The 21,200-nt window shown below is 45.4% G+C and overlaps 1 protein-coding gene across 12 annotated transcripts in view; it reads right to left on the reverse strand.

Moving 5' to 3' along the window:
* Positions 1–353: 353 nt before the first annotated feature.
* The window catches only part of ARHGAP17 (Rho GTPase activating protein 17), a 90,677-nt gene continuing 69,830 nt past the window's right edge, over positions 354–21,200 (reverse strand). For 2 of the 12 annotated variants that reach the window (XM_024123539.3, XM_024123538.3), the window contains 6 exons: positions 20,344–20,435; positions 19,058–19,217; positions 17,130–17,363; positions 14,921–15,084; positions 8,896–9,501; positions 354–850 (listed from right to left, as the gene is read on the reverse strand). In XM_024123539.3, the coding sequence (XP_023979307.1) occupies positions 720–850; positions 8,896–9,501; positions 14,921–15,084; positions 17,130–17,363; positions 19,058–19,217; positions 20,344–20,435 (1,387 nt within the window). In that variant the 3' untranslated portion in view covers positions 354–719. Of the gene's footprint in view, positions 851–966; positions 1,102–1,633; positions 1,836–5,876; positions 5,926–7,453; positions 7,758–8,895; positions 9,502–14,920; positions 15,085–17,129; positions 17,364–19,057; positions 19,218–20,343; positions 20,436–21,200 lie in introns of all 12 variants that reach the window. The other 10 variants (XR_008619339.1, XR_008619338.1, XR_003682990.2 and 7 more) reach the window with 10 other exon arrangements.

A 21,200-nucleotide genomic window follows, 5' to 3' on the forward strand; every position in this document is an offset into this window, starting at 1 on the left:
ATGTTCGGTCCTTATCAAGTAGCAGTTACACTGTTTAAAAAAAAAAAAAAAGGACAGTACATTTCCGTCTACATTCTGGCAATCCAACAAGGCCAAGGCAATCCAGTTTGCTGAGGTGACGGATCCAGCAGTCACCACCAATGCTTGTGGTTCTGAGGCAGTCGGGGAGACACAGACCATACTTCATACAAAATGATTCTGCAGCACGTCCGAAGGAGAGGAACCTCCCTTGTGATATATAAGAACGGAAGTCCAAGTAGCAGGAAGCAGGTGACTTGCGTAATGGATGTACTTTATTAAATAGACAGTTAACGCGTTGCTTTTTATTCATTCCAAATTGCTGATGGCGCTGCCTGCAATAATAGCAGTGACAAACGCTTCCTACGCATGCCTCAGCAATGATACTCTTTCCACTGTAGGTATTTCTTTTTTCTTTCTTTCTTTCTTTAAAAAAAAAAAATTTTTTTTTTTTTTTTTTTTTTTGGCATGATTCTTTCCCATGTAAAGAAAGCCAACTTCTTCAAGACACAGGTCATTCAGCTTTAAGTGTCAGCCTCGGCTCTCTCCTCAGGCTGTGAGAAGGCCATGTCCTGCATGGTGAGGCCTTCTTTCTCCCTCCACTGAAAGCTTCTCGCTGTTTGCTCTGCGAAGATTAACGTCTGCCTGCCCCTGCTCCACTCACCAGGGTGGAAGGGGTCAAGGGCAGGGGGTGGCTTTCTTCACAGGGCGGTACTTTCTGTATCATTGTCCATATCCAACAGAATGCGGCCGGGCAGGTCTTTGCTGGCTGAGTCTGAATGCATTTCAGGAAAGATGCTGCGAAGCGGTTCTGAAACCCTAGAATTGGCGTCTGGACAAAAACACGAGGAGACATGGTATCAATGCGTGGTAACACCCAAGAGGCCGCCCGAGGAGAGGAGAAGCTGGAAAGTTTGAGAGTCAGCCCATGCACGCACACTCCCTTACTAGAGGCACCATCAGCCCTGAGAAGTTGAGTCAAGCCTTTGACACCCCAGGGGCAGCCAGCCACGTGGCACAGCCCCACCTCCTGGCTCTGGTGGTCCTTTCTGTGAGCGCACGGCAGTCCTCAGAGATGCAACCCTGGAAGGATTTGCTTGCTGTGATTGAGGAGAGGAAACCTTATTCCTACCAATGTCTCTAACACATGAATTGAAATCTCCTGACAACATCTGGGCTGCAGGAAGAGCTGAGCTTCACTGGGAAAAGTTCCCTCCTCTGAGGTGGGTGAGTGTCCTCTGCTATTAATGCTATGCCCTCAACCTCGGCACTAGTGACATCGGGGCAGATCACTCTGGGCTGTGGGGCTGTCTTGTGCACTGTAGGATGTTTAGCAGCCTCCCTGCCCTCAACCCACTAGATGCCGATGGCACACAGCTCTCTTTCCCACAGTGTGACAACAAAAGATGTCTCCAGACACTGCCAAATGTCCCTGGGGTGGGAGGGGGGAACAAGCACCCCTGGCTGCAGTCACTAAAGTGGAGCACCAAATCTCCTACAATTATTAATTTTCTCATCTAGTTCTAATATTGGGCTGGCCAAAAAGTTCGTTCGGGTTCTTCTGTAACATGGAAAAACCCAAACGAACTTTTTGGCCAACCCAATACTTACATACCTCCAATTCCTTTTTCACGTCTTATTATGTTGGCTGGAACTCCTTCAGCAAGACGGTAAATACACGGTCCTTGAGCCATCATCCCTCGCTCCCATGCTCACAAGACACCTTAACCAATCACAGCCCTCTTCCTAGTGAGACGGTGAGCCTCAGATTCCTTCATTCATAAACAGGTACTTACTGAGCACCTTCCACATTCTACCTGTGAGGACACAACAGTGAACAAGCCAGACACAGATTTAATGCAGCCTACAGCCAAGTGGGGGAGACAGGCCCTTCTGTCTTGAAGAATTTGTTTCTCTGGTAGATGTGAGTTCTAGCAAATGATGAGCCTTGCTGGGGATTTTAGGGCTGGTGGAAGAGAGAAGGGAGACGTTCAGATTTGTGGTAGTTTCACTTTGCCAGGTTAGAGCTAGTCATGTAGGGAGCAGGGAGGGAGGGAGAGTGGGAGGTGGGTGTGCTGGGATTTCCCTGTTACGCTTAAGAGCTGCTTTTCTGTACTTGCTGTGGTGTAGGTACACCGTGTCTGCCCTTGCTGGGAGCTGCTTTCAGCAGAACTTCTGTTTTACCTGCTCCTCACCCACACAGACAGAGCTGGCAAACGCAGGTGCACCCTGGGAGGCTCCCTGCTTTGAGACTGGCTCCTGATCCGACACGCGCCCACAGCTCTGAGCTGCGAGACCCACTTACTTCCTGGGGCGTCCCTTTACTCTCAGTGACTCCTGGGTTGGAAGGCCCACCCGTCGAGGTTTCCTATGCACCACAACCCAGAGAAACGTCTAGATTTATGAAGGTGCCAAGGTGTCAAAAGAGTTCAGGTGCTGGATGTCATTTCAGACAATTCAGGTCTTATAATTGTAAAACCAACTGAATGGTGCTGAACTACACTGTCTAATGGTACAGTCAAGGGTGGTCTATGTGCACGGAATACAGGCTGTGTCAGATTTGTCCTCGGCAGAATGAAAGTCAGTGAGGGCAGGGACCGTGTCTGCCTTGCTTACGGTGTGTCCCTAGTGCCCAGAACAGTGACTGGTTAATCGCAGACATTCAATAAATGCTGTGGTTCTCTGTCTGGATAGATGGATGGAAGACGGAGAGACAAAAAGTCATCCAACCATCTTTCCAAAGAGTCTAGACCAACCAGCTTTCCAATCCTCTTTTCTGATAGCCTCATGTAAAGAAGTAGCCACGTCTTGAAGACAACACCGATACAAGAAATCCACTGTAAATTCAACCCCTTTACCATTATCCTAACTCAACAAGACAGATGGTACAATCAGCCAGTGTCTCTTCTTGGCCCAAAGACTTTACAAGGAACCATGGAACTGACAAGCATGATGCAAAGGGAGTGTACGTACTAGTTAGATTTCTACTTATTAATATCTATATTTACATGCAAACTTAACACCTATCAGCCACAGACCTTATAGAGGACAAACTTGCTATCTTTCTTCTTCTCCTTTTTTCTTTTTTTTTTACTTCACAAATAAATAATTTCTGGATTTGTACTTCTCTGAATTTCTCTAGCTATCTATGATGAACACACATTACTTACATACTTAGGAAAAAATGCGGCACAAGGGAAATTCCTTTACTTCACCCCATCTGGTTTACCTGAGGCTGGCGGGTTTCTTCCCCCAGTCCCTCTCTCACTTTTATATGGATCATTTCTTGAAAGAAAACAACAAATCTGTTTACACCCAAAAAGCAGTAAGAATCACAGCATGTGTGCAGAGCCAGCTTTCATAAGGAGACTGATCTTCATCACAACAGCCGATGCTATTGAGCAGCTACTACTTTCCAGATGTAGTGCTAAGCACTCCACACGTCATCACAACACAGCATCTCACTGAACCCTCATGAAATAACCCCAAGGCAGCATCAGTGCCACTGTAAGATAAGCAAGGGAGACTCTGGGAGGCTCAACTCTCCGACACAGCCAGCACTGGAAGGAGGAACCGAGCCAGACTGGTTGGGCTCTGGAGCCTGGTTCTTAATCTGCAGAAGGCCTCTCCTCCTCCCCAGAGGAGGACGTATGCCCTTGGGTGAGGGGCCTGGGAGAGAAGACAGTGTCTAAGCAGATGATGCCTTGAGTCTTAAACACTCTGCTTCATCTTAGCGCAAAGGAGATATAGGTTATTTTAGAAAGATGCCTGCAGGAGCCCTTCAATATTTTTTTAAACACCTCTACAACTTTCTGGCTATAGATTTACACAAGGCATCATTTTTCATTATATGCATTCCAAGAAGGGCTGGTCTTTGAGCATATTGCTTGGAGCTAAGTTCATATGAAAGATATTAGATTAAAAAAGGAAAAAAAAAACAAAAATAAAAACAAGAAAGCAGGGCTTCCCTGGTGGTGCAGCGGTTGAGAGACCGCCTGCCGATGCAGGGCAGACGGGTTCGTGCCCCGGTCCGGGAGGATCCCACGTGCCGCGGAGCGGCTGGGCCCGTGAGCCATGGCCGCTGGGCCTGCGCGTCCGGAGCCCGTGCTCCGCAACGGGAGAGGCCTCGGCAGTGAGGCCAAAAAAACAAAACAAAAACAAAAACAAGAAAGCGGAGCAAGAGGCCCAGGTCACAGCCTCCGCTCACAGGCAGAATGCCATGTGGTTCACCACTGCTCTGCGGCTCTGACTAATGCAGCCTGGTTGCTTCCTTTTTTGAGTATCTTCATCCAGGAGTGGACCCTCCGAGGGTGTGAACTGGCATTCTGCAATTTAGAGTATGGCCCTAGAAAGTCTGTCACTTCAGCAATTTTGAATACGTGCTTTAGGTTGTAAATCTCCCCTTCAGAAAGGCCCAGGTTATTCTGATAGCCACTTTGACAGGTAACAGAGCCAAATACATCCTTGAAAGGAAACATTTCAGGCACGGCTGCAGGGTGAGTCCGCCCCCTCCCGATCGTTAACTCCTTCTCTAAACTACAGTCTGAGGGAATGACCTCCGTGTAGCCCTCATCAGTTTTCCAGGGCTGTGAGATACTCGTCTCTGAGAGACTGAGTCAACTTTTTATTATTTCAGTCAAAGGAGAGATTCTGTTCCAGTCTCACTGGATGTTTATCTTGACATGATTCTGACATCTACTTATTAAAAATAAAGTGCAAGTAGAAGCAGAAGCCACTTAAATGTCCAACTACGAGCAATAATACATCTGCTTAATGAAATATTATGCAGTCATTGAAAAACTACACTGTAACATGGGAAAGAGCATGTGATGTAAAGTAAAATAAAACCGCAAGATCGAAATCTGTATCTGCCAAATAGTGATGATTGTGCATCCCCTTGCCTTTTAGGAAAAAAAAAAAACTAGAAGGAAAAAATAAAATATGAATAGTGGACTTTTTCAATTATGGAAGGGTGATTTCTTATGGTTTCTAATTCCCCAATTTGTTTTAGTATCATACTTATTTTTTAAAATGCATTATTTTCATGATATAAAAGGAGTTTAATTTTAAAAAGCAAAGGCCATGAGAACCAACCAAGTGCCAAGTGTCTGATGACTACTATTGTGACTCGTTCTACCACCATACAGTGGACAAATGACTCACTAAATTAATCTCAGCCTCACTAAATTAAGAACATCTTCTACTCCAGAGCACTGTCTTTTTAACCCACCACCAAGTGGCACATCAGGGTCAAAATATGGATGCCTGGGCTCCAGACCTCCTGCGTCTGTGTCCCGGCATGAGTTTTTAAAATGGTGACATACGAATCTAATACCTAACTCTGTATTATCTTTTTTTTTTTCCTCCATAAAAATGATAATAAATAGCTACCATTTACTTAGATCCCCTGTATATTAAGAACCGTACGATGCTTTTCTTATTTTATCTACTGTAATCCCTTTGAAAGTTATTCTCACAGATGTCACCATTTTACAGATCAACCAGGTTGTGCCATGCCATTGTTACACAGAGTGAGCTGAAATTTTAATTCAGGCTTGTCTGATTCTAGTGTGTGCTCTTTCCACTACCCCTCAAGCCTGCCCAGTACAGAAGAGACTGGAAGTTAAAGAGGTAACAAGGCCAGCCTGGTGATGACGTGCTGCATGTCTGTGAACACGCTTAGTATTCAGAGTACTTGGCAGCAAGCATGAACAAAGCCAGCCTCCTTTAGCACATGCACTATTAGTAGGGGTGCAAGCAGGCAGGGTTAGAGTGACCGGTTAATATCAGGCATTAGTGCACAAATATGATCATCAAGTAGCAAAAATGCTTTGGCCAATCAGGTGCCTTTTCCTTACCATTAAATATTCCAATTTCAGTTCCTATTGAATATGGCAGGTCATACATCTAAATTATTTAATAAAATGTTAAATTAGAACACTCTTGGCTAAAATCTATTACTTTAAAAACAGCAAGATGTAAACTCTTTTCCTTGCAAAGCTAAAATCCTACTGCTTTCTTTTTCTTTCTTTCTTTTTTTCTTTTTCCTACTGCTTTCTAGAGTAACAAATTAGGAAGAGATTCAAAATGACAGCAGAATACCTCCTTTCTCTGGTGCTGGTGCTGAGCTGCCACAAACTGGCTGTCAAACCTGTTTAGCAGCAGTAATCACCCCCAACAGTTTATCTTAATCCCCAGGCCTTAATTCAATTCTTAAGATTAAATGCTCTAAATGAATAACCTGTTTTCAGGAATTTGTCTGTCTAGAGTTTCCCAAGTGAAAACACGATGTCATAATAAAGGACTACCTGTCTAGGGAAGTTACATTTTTTTTCTTCTTGAAATACCCCATGGCTATATCCAAGATTGGTTAATAGCAGCATGAACAACACGAGCATATTCATAAATTCTAAATGCTGGCCTTTTGTGTACTCCTAATGGCAATCCAGGGGATTTTAAGAAATTAAAAATTAACTCTGTAATACAAAGATAACGGTGGTGACCTGTAATTTCTTGAGTTAGGAGAATTCGAAGCGCAGATTGGTTTTAAAATATTTAGCTAATATCCTAAGGAAAAGTATTTATAATATCAAATTTCACTTATCTGACAATTGTCAAAGTACAGAGCACTGCAGTGTTATAGCAGATCAATAAAATAAGCTTCTGAAATAAATACACCCCAGGTAAAAATGGTATTAAAGAGCAGACGTAATTCTGGTCTGTAGTCTTTCATCTAAATAAAAGGGAAGATCTGGGAATAAAATTCTGATGTGTCACAAGTATTGAAGTGTTAAAAGGCTCAGCCTTAATTAGGGTTTAGTCATTTCACTCTGTGATTTTCACATCCAACTGGGAAACCACAGACTTTTGGGTTCATCACCTAGGAGTCAGGAAGGCGGAATCACGCCTCTGTGCCCTCCCCTGTGTTGTAAAGATCGCATTCTTGTTTTCTCCTTCTGGTATCTATAGAAAGTCTTCCTCAGACCAAAGATGTGAAAGCGCTGGCTAAGGAGTCCACTGAAGGCTTAAGGCTCAGATCAGCTGATTAGAGCGGTAACGAGAGCCTGGTTCCATCTAAGTGTGGACCTAAAGGCAAGATTCAGATGAGCCTCACAGTACCTTTCAAAAAGCTCACATGGTTTAAGAAAGCAAAATGTAAGCATGCCAGAATGCAAAGAAATTTAGTGTGGGCTCTTTGGAGGAAGATTTTTGGGCGGGCGGGGGGGTGGGTCCTGAGAGATTCAAACACCAAATTAAGAAGCTCCATGCAGTTAACTTGCACTTAAGAGAGAAAATTAAAAATTAAAGCTCAAGTCACAAGGGACGCAATTTTCCGTGCTAACTGCACCCGAGACCTCTTTGGATGGATGCTGATGAGCCAATCAATGACAGGGAAATCACGCTAAAAAGAGCAGAATGCTTGTGAAAGGCTTACCAAAAAGAAAGGAGACATTTCTTAGTATCTTATCTGAGCGGCTTGAAATCGGGCTTGCAATCTACTGACATCTACCTCTTGAATTCGGAGCACTGCAGCTCAAAGTGCTTCTGATAAAAACGAAAGTGATGTCTAGAGCATGGATGGCAGGGGGTCAGATGGCTGCTCCTGAGCACAGAGTCAAAAGCACGTCTGCAAAACATCGCTAAGCAGGAGCATTTCGAGCTGCAGGAAGCTGCTTGGGGGGGTTACAGACCTTAGTCCTGGAAACCTTCCCCACCTGTGAGGGCGCTAGGAAGGGCATCTATTGGGAAACAAACAAACAAACCAATGTGGCTTTGTTTTTTTAAACATAAAAGCTGAAGTGTCATCAGAAAAAAGTTAACAATTCATAACACACACAAATCACGTATTATATTCCTGAAAAAAAAAAAGTTATCGAGACTAGTTGGTTAACCCTCATCATTTAGGGTACCAGTGTGGGGTGTATCCTTTGCTCATTTTCAGCAAAGATGTCATTCAGGACGCTTGGAGGGCCCAAAGGTATATTTCAGCTACTTCTCTAAAAATGGCTCCACTTAGGAAAATTTAAAATTAGGCTGTTCTGAGAAATGATTCAAAGCTCCTAATTACCATTTTAAGAAAACACATTAAAAAAATCTATCCATCCCATCCTTAAATCAAATAGTAAATTAGAGCACTTGGGATGGAAATTTTTAAAAGAATCATAATTAAAGAAAATGGTCATGTTCTAGACTGTCTATAAAAAAAATACCCCATTAGGTAGGTAAAATCTGTACAATCACCAATACCCAAAACAGATTTCCATGGAATTATGAGGAAATATTTATTCTTCTGTCCTTTGCCACTAGAGGCTGGCACTCTCATATGATCGTGTCCCAAATCTCCCTTCCCAGAGCATCCAATTTGGCACAAATCACGTTTTTTAAGATTATACCTGAAATGCTTCACTTCCTATGAATATTTTTACTCTTAAAAGGAAAATAAGCATTTTAATGAGGGATTCACTAAGAAATGGATGTCATGCTCAAGTTGTACAATACCTTCCACCTGGATTATTAGGTCATTATACCTAGAAAAATGTAAACGTAGATGGCTCTTAAACACATAGTGAACCTATACATCAGGGGTTGGCAAACTTCAAGGGCGAAGTAGTAACTTTGAAGGCTCTGGAAGTATATGACCTCTGAAAGGACTACACAACTCTGCTGTTTTAGCACACTAGCCAGAAAGAATATGTCAACAAATGGGTGTGGTTGTGTTTCAATAAAACTTTATCTATAAAAACAAGCTGAGGGCCAGATCTGGCCTCCGTGGTAGTTTGCCAACCCCTGATATAAACGGAAGCCTAAATGAGGGGGAGCAGTAAAAAGCCAGGTAGGGTGGACCGGGGGAAATGTCTGAACCCACTTCCCACTTACCCGTGACTATTCTGGAGGAGGTGGGAGCTGCGATGCTGAGGCTGCCATCCCCGGCGGGGTGGGCGCCAGGAGGATGAGGGGGTGGGGGCACGCTGGGCCGGTTCCTCGGCTTTGGTACTGGTCTCGGTCTCGGCAAGGTTCCAGCGTGTGGCTGCGCGGTCTCGGGGTTACTCACCACCTGGCCGGGGTTCTGTTTCCCTAGGGGCGGAGTGCTGGGGGGCGTCGGCGTCTGGGGAGGGGTGTGGGAGGACTGCTCGAGTCCGGGCTCACCGGGCGGGGCCCCGGGGGCCAGCGGGCCCTGGCTGCCTGGCTTGGCGAGCGCTGGCGGCGGTGTGGCCTGCGTGGGGGGCTGCGGCGGCGGGTGGTTGGGGGCTTGGATCGGAGACAGGCTGCTGGAGTATCTCCGGGGTGCGGAGAGCTGCGAGGTGGCGCTGGGCTGGCCTGGGGCCTGGCCGGGCGGCTGAGTCGGGGGGGAAGGGCTTCGGGTGGACGGCTTTGGTGACAGGCTGGGTGGATGCTGAGATGTGCCTGGAGAACTCTGGCCCCCGGGATGGCCAGGAGGCGGGTTTCCAGGTTTCGGGGGTGCTGGAGCAGGTTTTTTAACAGCTGCACAAAGGAAAAACACCTCTCAGGAAGAGCAGCACGGTGATGGCCAACACCCCCTGGGCCAGGGCACCGAGGTTGGTGTCACTGTGTAAGCCAGCTGAGATCAGCACCCACGCCCACTCCCAATACCACGCCAGCTGGTGGCACCTCGCCACCGTGGTCCTCCTCCCCCAAACCCACAGTCTTAGTCTAACCATGAAACAAGCATCTGACAAACGCAAATCGAGAGACTGTCTTTAAAATGCGAGTACTCCCCAGAACTGTCAAGGCCGTGAGAAAACAAGGGAAGACGGAGAAACCGTCACTGGCCAGAGAAAAGTAAGGAGACGTGATGACTAAATGCCCTGTGCTCTTCTGGGTGGGGCCAGCAGGGGTCGGAAGATGGCTGTTAGAGGAAAAACCGGTGACATCTGAAAAAAATGAGTTTGGTTAGTACTAACGTACCAACGTTGGTTTCTTAGCCGTGATAAATGTACTGTGGTGATGTAAGATGTTAACAGAGGAAAGTGGGTCAGGGGTATACGAGAACCCCAGACTATCTTTGCAACTTTCCCGTAATTCTAAAATTATTCCAAAGTAAAAAGGTTATTTTTTAAAAGTACATTATACACATATAGGTCTTTACAGACCTGTCATTTTAGAAGTTGAATAATTAGAAAACTCAGTTAATGGAGGCCACCCCGCCTACATGGAGTCTCTGCTCAAAGCCCACTTGACAGCGACCTTCTCTCATGAGAAGAGACACAGAGAAGCAAGAGCAGCTAAGCGGTGCGGGGGGGGGACCCCTAAGCACGACTGGTCTGCCTGTACATAACCATGGACCCCTTGCTCTAAGCCATCTTCTCCTAGAGGACTTGATTTTTTTTTAATAACAGAAATTCTATGAATTCCAGAATCATCTGTGCTAATAGAGATATTCTAGATAAAAGTACAAATCTGGACGACTGCCTTAGATTCAGCTCTAAGGAGAGCTGAATCACATCAGTCTCCTCCCTATGCCAGCTGAGATCAGCGTCACTGGCGGGTGGGAATTTGGTACTGAGGATGGTAAGGTAGGTAGAAAAAACAAGTCTGGAGACTGGTTTTGGGCTGAGAGGTTGGGTGGAAAGGAGAGACTTTAGCATATTTCAAGTTCTGCTGAGATCTTACTAATCGCCTAAGGGAGAGGGAAATGAAGGGAAGAAATGAACATGTATCACTCACCTAACACATGACCAGCACCAAGCTGGGCCCTTTACATGGATTGTCTCATTTAAGTCTCACAAGCACACCGCAAAATAGGCATTGTTATATCCATTTCACGGTGCAGAAAACCAAGGCTCAGAGAGGTCAAGTGTTTGTAAAAGGTCACACAGCCAGTATGGAGCAGAACAGAGGCTCACACCATGTCCTGTGGACTCCTTGGACTCTTTTTTCCCTCTTCTGCCTTCCTGCACTGCCTGGCTTCCTGCTCATAGGGGCCAGGATTCAGGAATGAAAAGAGTATAAAGTCTACTCTATTGGCCTAGAACTTCTGATCCCAGAACTGGGAAGACCTTTTCCCACAGAAACAACCAACCAGCTGACAAAGGAATCTGGAATATGAGCCGCACTCTGGTTATCATAAGCAACTTGAAAAGTTTCTAGCTCTCTGTTCTAAGCAATATTAATTATAAATTCATACTGAATAAAAGATCATTCCTGACATTTAAGGGAGCAGAGGGAATTAGAAGAGGAAGCATGAGAGTAGCGTGATAAGGCTCAAGTCCCACACTGGCCACGTCCAACGTGGAGGCCAGGCTGGGAGAAAGGCAGGCATTGTCTAAGGCCACCATGAAGGTGCTGGGAGGCTGAGCCGGGGCGGGGGATGGCACACAAAGGATCAAGGTCTTCCTGAGATCTATGACTGCAGGAAAAAGGAAGGAGGAAAGACCCCGAATGGGGCTCCGAAGGAACCTCAACCTGAAAGCAGGGCTCTACCTGGAATCCAGGTAGAAAAGACCTAATTTCCCTTGAGCACCTGCTGGGATACAGATGAAGGTGGTGGTGGCTCAGAGGAAAGCCTTCTTAAGATTCTTCAATAGCAAAACTGTTATTTATTCTATTTCCCCAGTCCTGGTTACAGAGGAGATATTAAAGTGATATGGACTCAGAAATATATCCTTTGCCCATTTTTCAACTGGGTTATCTGGGTTTTTTTGCTATTGAATTGTATGAGTTTCTTATGTATGTTGGATATTAACCCCTAACTTGACTGTGGTAATTATTTCACAATGTATACATATATTAAGTCATCACATTGTATTGTACATCTTAAAAGAAAATGCAACATAGGATTCTGGATTGATACTGGGACAGAAAGAAAACTTTACTGGAAAAACTCAGAAATCTGGTCAAAGCCTGAAGTTTAGCTAATAATATTGTATCAGTGTTAATTTCCTGATTTCAGTAGTTGTTCTGTGAGATAGTAAAATTAAGAGAAGCTCAGTGAAGACTATATGGGCATTTTCTATACTATCTTTGCAACTTTCCTTTAAGTCTAAAATTATATAAAATTCAAAAAATTTAAAAATATATATGTCATTTCATATTGAAGATTATCCATCCTCCGATAAATGCAGTTGGGAGTTAAGACAGGGCACCATGGTTCACATGGAATTTAATTGGCTTTAGAAGCATTTTCAGTAAATCATATCCCTTTCTAGACCAGAGTTTCTCAACCGCAGCAGTACTGACATGTTGGGCTAGATAGTTCTCTGTTGCTGGGGGCTGTCCTGCACATTGTAGGATGCTTACCAGCATCCCGGGCCTCTACCCACTAGATGCCAATACCACTCCCCTCCCTGCTTGTGACAACCAAAAACGTCTCCGGACATTGCCAAATGTCCCAGATGGTGGGGGACAGCTAAATCATCCCAAGTTGTTCTAGATCTAAGAGGCACTTGGAGCTCTCAGACCACACATATTTGCGTGCCCTCTCTGTGACAGGCACAGGACAAGGGCTAGGAATACTGGAGTGCACGAGACAGGTAAAATCCCAGCTCTTCAAGAGCTGCTAGGGGAGACTGGCAATACGCTAAAAAACAAATTTAAAAATTTCAGATGGAGGAAGAGGCTCTGAGAGAAATAGAGTGATGTGACAGAGAATAATTTATGTGAGTGGTGGGGTTGGCAGGTGGTCATCGGTTCAGACTGGGTGGTCAAGGAGGGTTCACCAGGGAAGTACTCTTTGAGCTGAGACCTGAATGATGGAGGAACCATGTGTGGAGCAGAATAGAGAGAACAGAAATAAATCCATGCCTTTACAGTCAATTGATCTTCAGCAGGGTACCAAGAATACACAATGGGGAAAGGATAGTTTCTTCAACAAATGATGCTGGGAAAACTGGATATCCACATGCAAAAGAATGAAATTGGACCCTTACCTTACACAATACACAAAAGTCAACTCAAAATGGATTAAACATAGGACCTGAAACTGTAAAACTCCTTGAAGAAAACACAGGGGGAAAGCTTCATAACATTTGCGTTGGCAGTGATTTCATGGATATGACCCCAAAAGCACAGGCAACAAAACAAAAATAGATGTGTGGGATTACATCAAACTAATAAGCTTTGGTACAATCAACAAAGGAAACGACAGAATGAAAGGGCAACCTACAGAATGGGAGAAAATATTTTCAAACCATGTATCTGATAAGGTGTTAATTTCCAAAATATATAAAGAACTCCTATAGCTCAATAGCAAAGAAATGAATAACCTGATTTTTAAAAGAAAGAAATTTAAAAAAATTTATTTATTTATTTGGCTGCACTGGATCTTAGTTGCGGCACACAGGGATCTTCATTGCTGCGTGCAAGATCTTCGTTGTGGCATGCGGGATCTTTAGTTGCAACAAGCAAAGTCTTAGTTGTGGCATGTGGGATCTAGTTCCCTGACCAGGGATTGAACCCAGGCCCCCTGCATTGTGAGCATAGAGTCTTTAGCCACCGGACCACGAGGGAAGTCTCACGAACAACCTGATTTTAAAATGGCCTAAAGGGACTTCCCTGGTGGTGCACTGGTTAAGAATCCACCTGCCAATGCAGGGGACACAGGTTCAATCCCCGGTCCGGGAAGATCCCACATGCCGTGGAGCAACTAAGCCCGGTGCCGCAACTACTGAAGCCCGCTCACCTAGAGCCCATGCTCAGCAACAAGAGAAGCCACCGCAGTGAGATGCCTGCGCACCACAAGGAAGAGTGGCCCCCGCTCGCAGCAACGAGAGAAAGCTGGCGCACAGCAACAAAGACCCAGTGCAGCCAGGGAAAAAAAAAAAAGTACAGTACTGGATACTGTACACAAATATTTAAGAGGGTAGATCTCATGTTGTGTTCTTACCCCTATAAAATAAAAAAGAAGGAACCACGTGAAGATGTGGGACAGAATGTTCTGTAAGAGAACACGTGTGGAAGCTCTAAAGAGGGAGTAAGGTTAGTGCGCCGAGGAGCAGAGCACAGACCAGCGAGGCTGAAGTGAGTGAGGGGCCGGGGAAGAGCTGGGCTCAGAGGCGGCCCGGCCAGACCACGTGGCCGGGCCACGCAGGGTACGTGGTGGGAGGTCTGCATGGAAGGCACTGGAGAGCTTCGGCCAGGATGACACTCTGCTTTGCGTTTTAAAGCCACCCCTGCTGGAGGGCATTATGCTGAGTGAAATAAGTCGGACAGAAAGATAAATCCTATGTGATATCATTTATGTGTGGAATCTAAAAAATACAACGAACTAGTGAATAAAACAGAAAAGAAGCAGACTCACAGATAGAGGGAATGTACTAGTGGTTACCAGTGGGGAGAGGGAAAAGATAGGAGTAGGGGAAAAAAAGGAGGGGTTATTATGGGATTATATGAAATCATTTGTGTGAAACTTTTGAAAATTGTAAAGCACTATAGAATTTAAAGAATCCTTCATTCAATTAAACAAAGAAAGAAAGAAAGAAAAAAAAGCCATTTCCCTGGCTGCTGGGTGGAGGACCAGGAGGACACACATGGAAGCAGTTCAGATTACATGTGACTAGGGAACTAGAAGGCCCGGACCCCAATCCAGAGGGTAGGGGTGCTCCCAGACTCACGAAGCCTGGCTGGGACAGAGGCCAGGCTGTGGCAGCTCCGAAACAGAGCGAGGGCTTGGAGCACCAGATTCCTGGAAAATGGGGGGCGTTTCTGGAGAAATGACTGTTCGTTAAGCTTTGTAGCTTGAACATGTTCTTAAATGTCTGCTTTCCTGCTCCCCATTTTTCCATCTCCCTTTAATGATGCTTTTCCTTAACGACTGGTTTTTCTGCTTGCCATTTTATAGCAGACCTGGAACCATCGGAACAAGCTTCTCAACCTGACCCCTGCACCGACCCAGGAAGGTTTGCACATCCCTCCCCAAGGGCGCGGAGTAAAGGTGGTGACTTACCTCGGCGCACCGTGTGAGGGCTCGGGCCGGCGGAATTGTGCGTAGGGCCCACGGCGAGCTGATGGGAGCCGGCAGTGGCCTGGGCCTGGCTTTGGCCGGGGGCCGCCTGACTGCTGTTCCTCCCGGGTGCAGGTGCAGCCGCAGGGTCCTTGGGCTTTGGAGGACTAAGGGAAGCAGAAGCCAAGTTAGATGTCAGGCCTTCCCAGCTAGAAAAGCTAAACATGCTGTGAAAGATCAGATTCCAGCTAGAGGTTTCACTGCAGCGGGCAAGGAGGTGATCTGAAATTTTAAATAGCTCACACTGGGTCTGCGAAGCTAATATTTGGTGCCACACAGGACCACACATTTTATGAGATTCATGGCATCAGACTATCTTCCAACTACTTTGCCACTTAAATATGATAGAGGCCATTTCAAGTCCTAGTGTGCTTGCACTTAAATTGGGCAATTTTTAAAAACATGAAAGGGTTTTTGGACTTCAAAATAATGCGATTTTGTCATATACATTGCACAAAACTAAGCAAATGCAATAGCAAAATACTAACACTACTCTAAATTACAAAGTGCTCAATTATTATCAATAATTTGGACTTCAGGAAAGAGAAACTCTGAAAGGCTAAACGATTGCTCAGGGTCCAGAGTTGGTTAGTACTAGGGAAGGGATCAGAACTCAGGCTTCCTAATGCCTGGTCAGAACTTTTTATACCGAACTTTATAGCTACAATTTGTCAAGGTCACCAAAGAGTAAGTGGCATTAGTGAGATGTATACAAAAATATCTACAGAGCAAAAGAAACAAAGAGCAAATTGATAACTGACATTCTATTTGTCCTTCTGCAGTGAAGACTAATGATTGTCTTAAATAATAAATTTAGCCTTGATTAAACAAATTGAACTCTACAGGTAAATGAAAACGTGTTAAGAGTTTGCTGAGACTTTTTTTTCTCCAAGAAAAAGATTTAAGCCCAAACGAATACATGTGTGGTAGCAGTTACGGAAAGACCAACGTGGAGCTTACGACGTGCACGTGAAGCACTAGGGAGTTTGAAGCCTTAGATATTTTGAACCAAAAAAGTGAATTTCCTCAAATTATGCGGGTCAAAAGGTATTCGGGAATGCACAAAGTCCTCAGAGTTCAGCTGTAAGGATTTAAGGAGATTCCGATCTCCTAAGCAGCTAGCCTCACACAGCACGAGGCACTCTCTCTCCACCCAAAGAGGAAGAGGTGAGGGAGCTCTCCCAAGGCAAAGTCACCTCTGGGCGGAAAAAAAGTACACGATTAACAGGCCATCCTTGTTTTGTCATTTATTTTACTTTATATATAATCGTTTAGTGCTTTATAGGTGGCCAAGGTAGACCAAATGCAATAAAAACGTTAGCACGTACTAGAGGGGCTCATCTTTTACGGCAGCTGCCGGTTCTGAAAGACCCGAGATTACCACCTGAAGTGGCCTCTGGTGGTCATCTGCCTGGGTCAGAGTGGAGAACTGAATCTGTGCAAATTAAATAAAGGTCTCAACTTCAAAGGTATTCTCCCTTAAAGTTGTTATATATTCTTAGTCCACTCCAGGTGGTTAATCAAAAGGTGAGGCAACAAAAGAGCTTTTTAAGAAAACCTACCATCACATTCTCTACCTTGTACTCATGTATCACCTGCCCTACAAGACTGAAAGCCAGGGGGCTGGGGGATGCTCAGCGTAGCAGAGACAGCACATATTATTCAGCGCTCAGTTATTCAGTAAATCTGATTGGGTGGATGGATGGATGATGGATAAACGGATGGACGGATGAATGAATGGATGAGTGAGTGAATGCCAGGAATATAATAACTTCACGAACTTGTTGCCTTCAAATGTTTACTAGTTAGCATACTGAATGACAACAAGCAAATGGTACACGAACAACGAGTACACATCAAACAGGTAAGAGAGGCTTGTAAGACTGCTAGACACCTATCGGCTTCTGGCTTCCAGCCCCAAAGCAGTATGGTAAAGAATGCAAACAAATGTTGCTTTCTTTTGAAAACAGGAAAGGAAGCAAGCAATTTGCAGTCTTTTTTTCCACCCTTTGCCAACTGGAGGAGTGAAGGCGAAGCTGGTTCACTCTGTGCCTAGTGATCCTTGGGGCATGGAGGCCATGCCCGCAGGCCAGCGCCTGCAAGAAGGCTGGGGTGTCTGGCACCCACTGCCAGCAGATGCTGGCCTCCTTACCTGCTGTCGCCCGGGCTGGGCCCCTGCTCCAGTATGCCCGCAGAGGAGGGGACAGTCCCACCCCCTGTGCTGCTTTCGGCCCTAGAGCTCTGGGGAGGGGGCTCTGGGCCCGCTGGAGCCAAGGTGCTGCCATCTGTGGGCGGGAGTGGCGGCTGGAAAGCAGGGGATATGTGCTTTCTATTTAGGGTGCCACCCCGCCGGTGAGCCTGGAAGTCCATAAGCTTCACACCAAAGCTACACAGAGAGAAGAAACAGTCAACAACACACCATGCAAGCCGACTACTGACACAGAAGCCCATCGGTCCTCGCGTGTAAAACCCCACACGCAGGGACAGCCACCCAAGTTGCCCAGCATGCAATGAAGCGGCAAGGACCAGATTAATGGTCACTCCTGCTACCCAGGCAAGCAACCCAAGCGGGCTTTAAACTTGGACCTGGTACTCATCGATGCCCTTTCTCAAAGTGGGTACGAGGGTCTGAAAGCAAACGGGCAGGCTTCATCTTGAGTAAGCGACATCATGTCTGTGTTTTTATTTCCACAGTACGCTGTACAAGGCGATTATCTCGAACCTGTGTGTTTGGGCACCCAGGTGGAAGCTGAGTGCAGAAGTGCCACCAGTGGCAATGTAAGGCTGTCACATCGCACTGCCTCTTCAGCTGAGATGTACAAACACTGGTCTATGCGTATGCAAAGAATGTATCTGAAAGGATGTGTAGGATTGGAAAAATAGTTGCTTTGGGGAAGGGGATGGTGGTTGGAGGACAGGTTAGAAGGGATATTCACTTTTCACTGAAGCCCACTGGTGTATGAACTTTAACACTTTTTTCCAGTTCAAAAAATAAAAAGACACATGGCTCCCTGAGCTTGTGGCTACTGGGTCGGTTGGCGGGGGGAATCCATCCAGGAAGATGGCTAAGAACTGTTTATTGTGTGCTAACTAGACCCACAGCATTCCATTTTGTAACTTAAAATACATAAAGGCTAATTCTGTGGAGGACAGAGTTTGTCATCAGGAAGCACTTCCGAATGTGGGAATGTGGGTTCAGAGAAGTGACAGAATAGAAAAGTAAAGCTTTTTCCTTTGCTATGGGTTTTTTTTTTTTTTTTTTTTTAAAAAGGCAAAACAGAAAACAGACCACACTATAAGACTGGGCAATTAGAATAAGAGCTCGCTGTTTAGTTTTAATGTAAAACTATTTTCAGTAACATTATTGCATGTATGCGAGAAAAGCACATGACTTCTAACTCAGCATTATTGGTGAACATGGTGGCACTTCAGCACACATGTCGGATAGATTGGCATCTGAAGGCAAAAATCACAAATAGCCTTAATAACCTTTGAAAATCCCACAAATCACCCAAGGAGCTTAGCAATAGAGACTAGTACTGTCTCTCACTAAGTCCAACACAGACTTTTTTTTTGATTCCAGAATTGGCAAACACTGAGGTTTCTATGGTTGGCTTCCAATGAGGGGCCAGGTTATACTAAGAATATATGTCTTCAAACACCAACTCGTACATGTCACTGTGAGGGGTGGATTGTTCTCACATTCACTCCTGGACAGACATCCACAATACTTAACTTTTTTTTTTTCTTTTTCTCTCTTTTTCCCCAATCAAGTACATTTAGGTGAATTTGTCACATGTGTGTAATGCTACTGTGTAGGGCTTATCAGAGACCACAAAGTAAAGCTTGAATGCGTCAGGTATGATTGTTAACTGACAAGCTACACACCTGCTTTGGGGTCAGATTAATGTTTGGAATGGACTAAAGCAGAATTTCTGAAACTAGCTGGACTCTAACAGGCCTGGGTGCAGGCCACTCCCCAATGGCAAGTCCACTGAGGCAGGGCCAGGGACGGTGGGCCCACCGACTCCTCTCCGAGCCATCTACCGCCGGTGTGAAAGTCAATAGCTCTGCACACACCTCTCCTTCTTCACCAGGTCCCCCTCCATCACCGCCATGCTGGCAGGCCGCTTCCTCTCCAGGGTCCCCAAGTCAACAGAGTCATTTCCAGTGTGGGATGAGTGATTGGAATTTGGGGTGGTGAGAGGTACGAATGCTTCTGATACATTAAATTCCACCTCTGCCAGAAGAAAGAAACAAGTTATATGAGACACAGGGCACAGGGGTTGAGGGAGCTTGAGAACACCCCACTGGAATAGGAGCCTCATTCTTCCATCCACAAGCCCTCACTATTTCACGGGTGGAAGCCCTGGGCACTCTCACCTTCTTAAAGGACAGTTTACCAAACCAGGGTGGTGGGTAAAATAAGAAAACCAGAAATAGGGGAGGGGGTATGATTCAGAATCCAAGTCACACAACTCCCCTGCTTTCCTTTTGGTTAAAAAAAAAAAATCATGGAATACAGAAGAGGAATGTGAGCATGGGTTATACTTATTTGAATCATAAAAAAATAAGATATTTACAGCTTGATATTAAATAGAAATAAAAGGCAACATCAATTCCATACTGCCTATAGCAGATTTTGAAGACTCGTTTTCTCAAAGGAAATCTTGGACAGAATGACAATATTCATTCATCCATCACACATTTACTGCACAACCTTACATGAGAGGGGCGTGATTCTCGATGGTGGAAGTCACTGGTAAAGAAAAGATGAGCGTGTCCTGGCCTCATGGAGCTTACACGCCAGAGGATGACAGCAGGGCTGCTCTGGGCAAAAGCTGGGGTGGGAGGTCCAGGCTCCCCGCACTTGCCCAACCAGTACCCGCAAAGGGAGCCACGGAACCTCTGAGGATCCCTGCATATTCAGTGTCACCTCTTCTATAAAGCAATCCCTGGCACTTTGTGCCCAGCACGAGTTGTCAACTCATTCCCCATCCGTCTTCCTTCTAATGTGCCATGTGTTACAATTTCTCTGGTGATGAAGCCTCCTTTTCCAGTGACCAAGTTCCTCCAGGGAAGACAGCATGTCTTACCAGCAAACATATGCGCCTAGGGAGTGTTCAGCATACACTGGCTGAATGAATGACTCCATGTTAAGTGAAACAAAGTGAAATACACAATAATGTGGTTACTGCTTTGTCAAAATATGAATGCAAACAGACTAAAAAGAAACGTGAAAAAGTGAAGCCAATTATGTAATCATGAAGGGATTACTGAAGTATCTGCTTCTTTAAAATGATTTTTTATACTATTGTTGTATATTATTGTGCTTTTGGAGTCAGTGAACTCGGAGCGGCAGTTACCTTCGGGGAAGAACCAGTTGGCATGCTGAATGATGGGTTCAATGACAGCAACCACGTGGACGGATGTGGCCGCTGCCATTTCGGCTAGCGTTCTGCAAAGGAAGTTCACAAAGTTAAAACACCTCCCCTAGGCAGCCTCTGAGTTCTGCAGGTTGAGTCAGGGCAATTCAATTTTTTATATCTAAAGGATAAAACATTTAAGTACGAATGCAAAAATTAAATGCACAAGGCCCTGGCCTAGGGGTGTGGCAGTGATCACCCAGGAAGAAAAACGGCCCTGACTCGGCTGTCACTTCTTAGTCTGTGTTGTGATAACAACTAGGCGTAAGTCAGTGACCAACAGTGTGTCAAAATGCTGGTTTTCAGTTGTTTGGGGACAGGGTTGCATTTACCCACTGGCACAGTCCTGCCCCTGGGAGTCATCTTCTAAGTCTCCAGATCACCACAAACCCATTCTGCCTAGAATGCAGCCAAGCGTATGCAGTGTTTCAGGGTGCCTCTTGTCATCAGAAGACCTGGGCCCCCGCATTTACACATATTATCAAGGCTGTCACGCACGTATGTGGACTGGTCCCAAGATGCACGTTCAGAAGTTGACTGTGTCCGAATGCCCAGGGCCCACAAGGAAGAAAATAAAGAAGAATCGTTGTTCCTGCTGTTGAGGGGCTCATATCCAGTTCAGAGTCAGAGCACGGGAAAGCGGACAAGCTGCAAGGGCCTGACATTTACTGAGCACCTACCATGTTCAGAGCCTCAGATTCCTCCCTGCATTTAATTTTTACAACATGGGGACTGTTCTGAGGCCTTATAAATGAAGACACTGAATCCCTGATAGGCTGGATCCCACACCTGACTGC

Source organism: Physeter macrocephalus, chromosome 14 (assembly GCF_002837175.3).
Source record: "Physeter macrocephalus isolate SW-GA chromosome 14, ASM283717v5, whole genome shotgun sequence".
NCBI classification, from domain to species: domain Eukaryota; kingdom Metazoa; phylum Chordata; class Mammalia; order Artiodactyla; family Physeteridae; genus Physeter; species Physeter macrocephalus.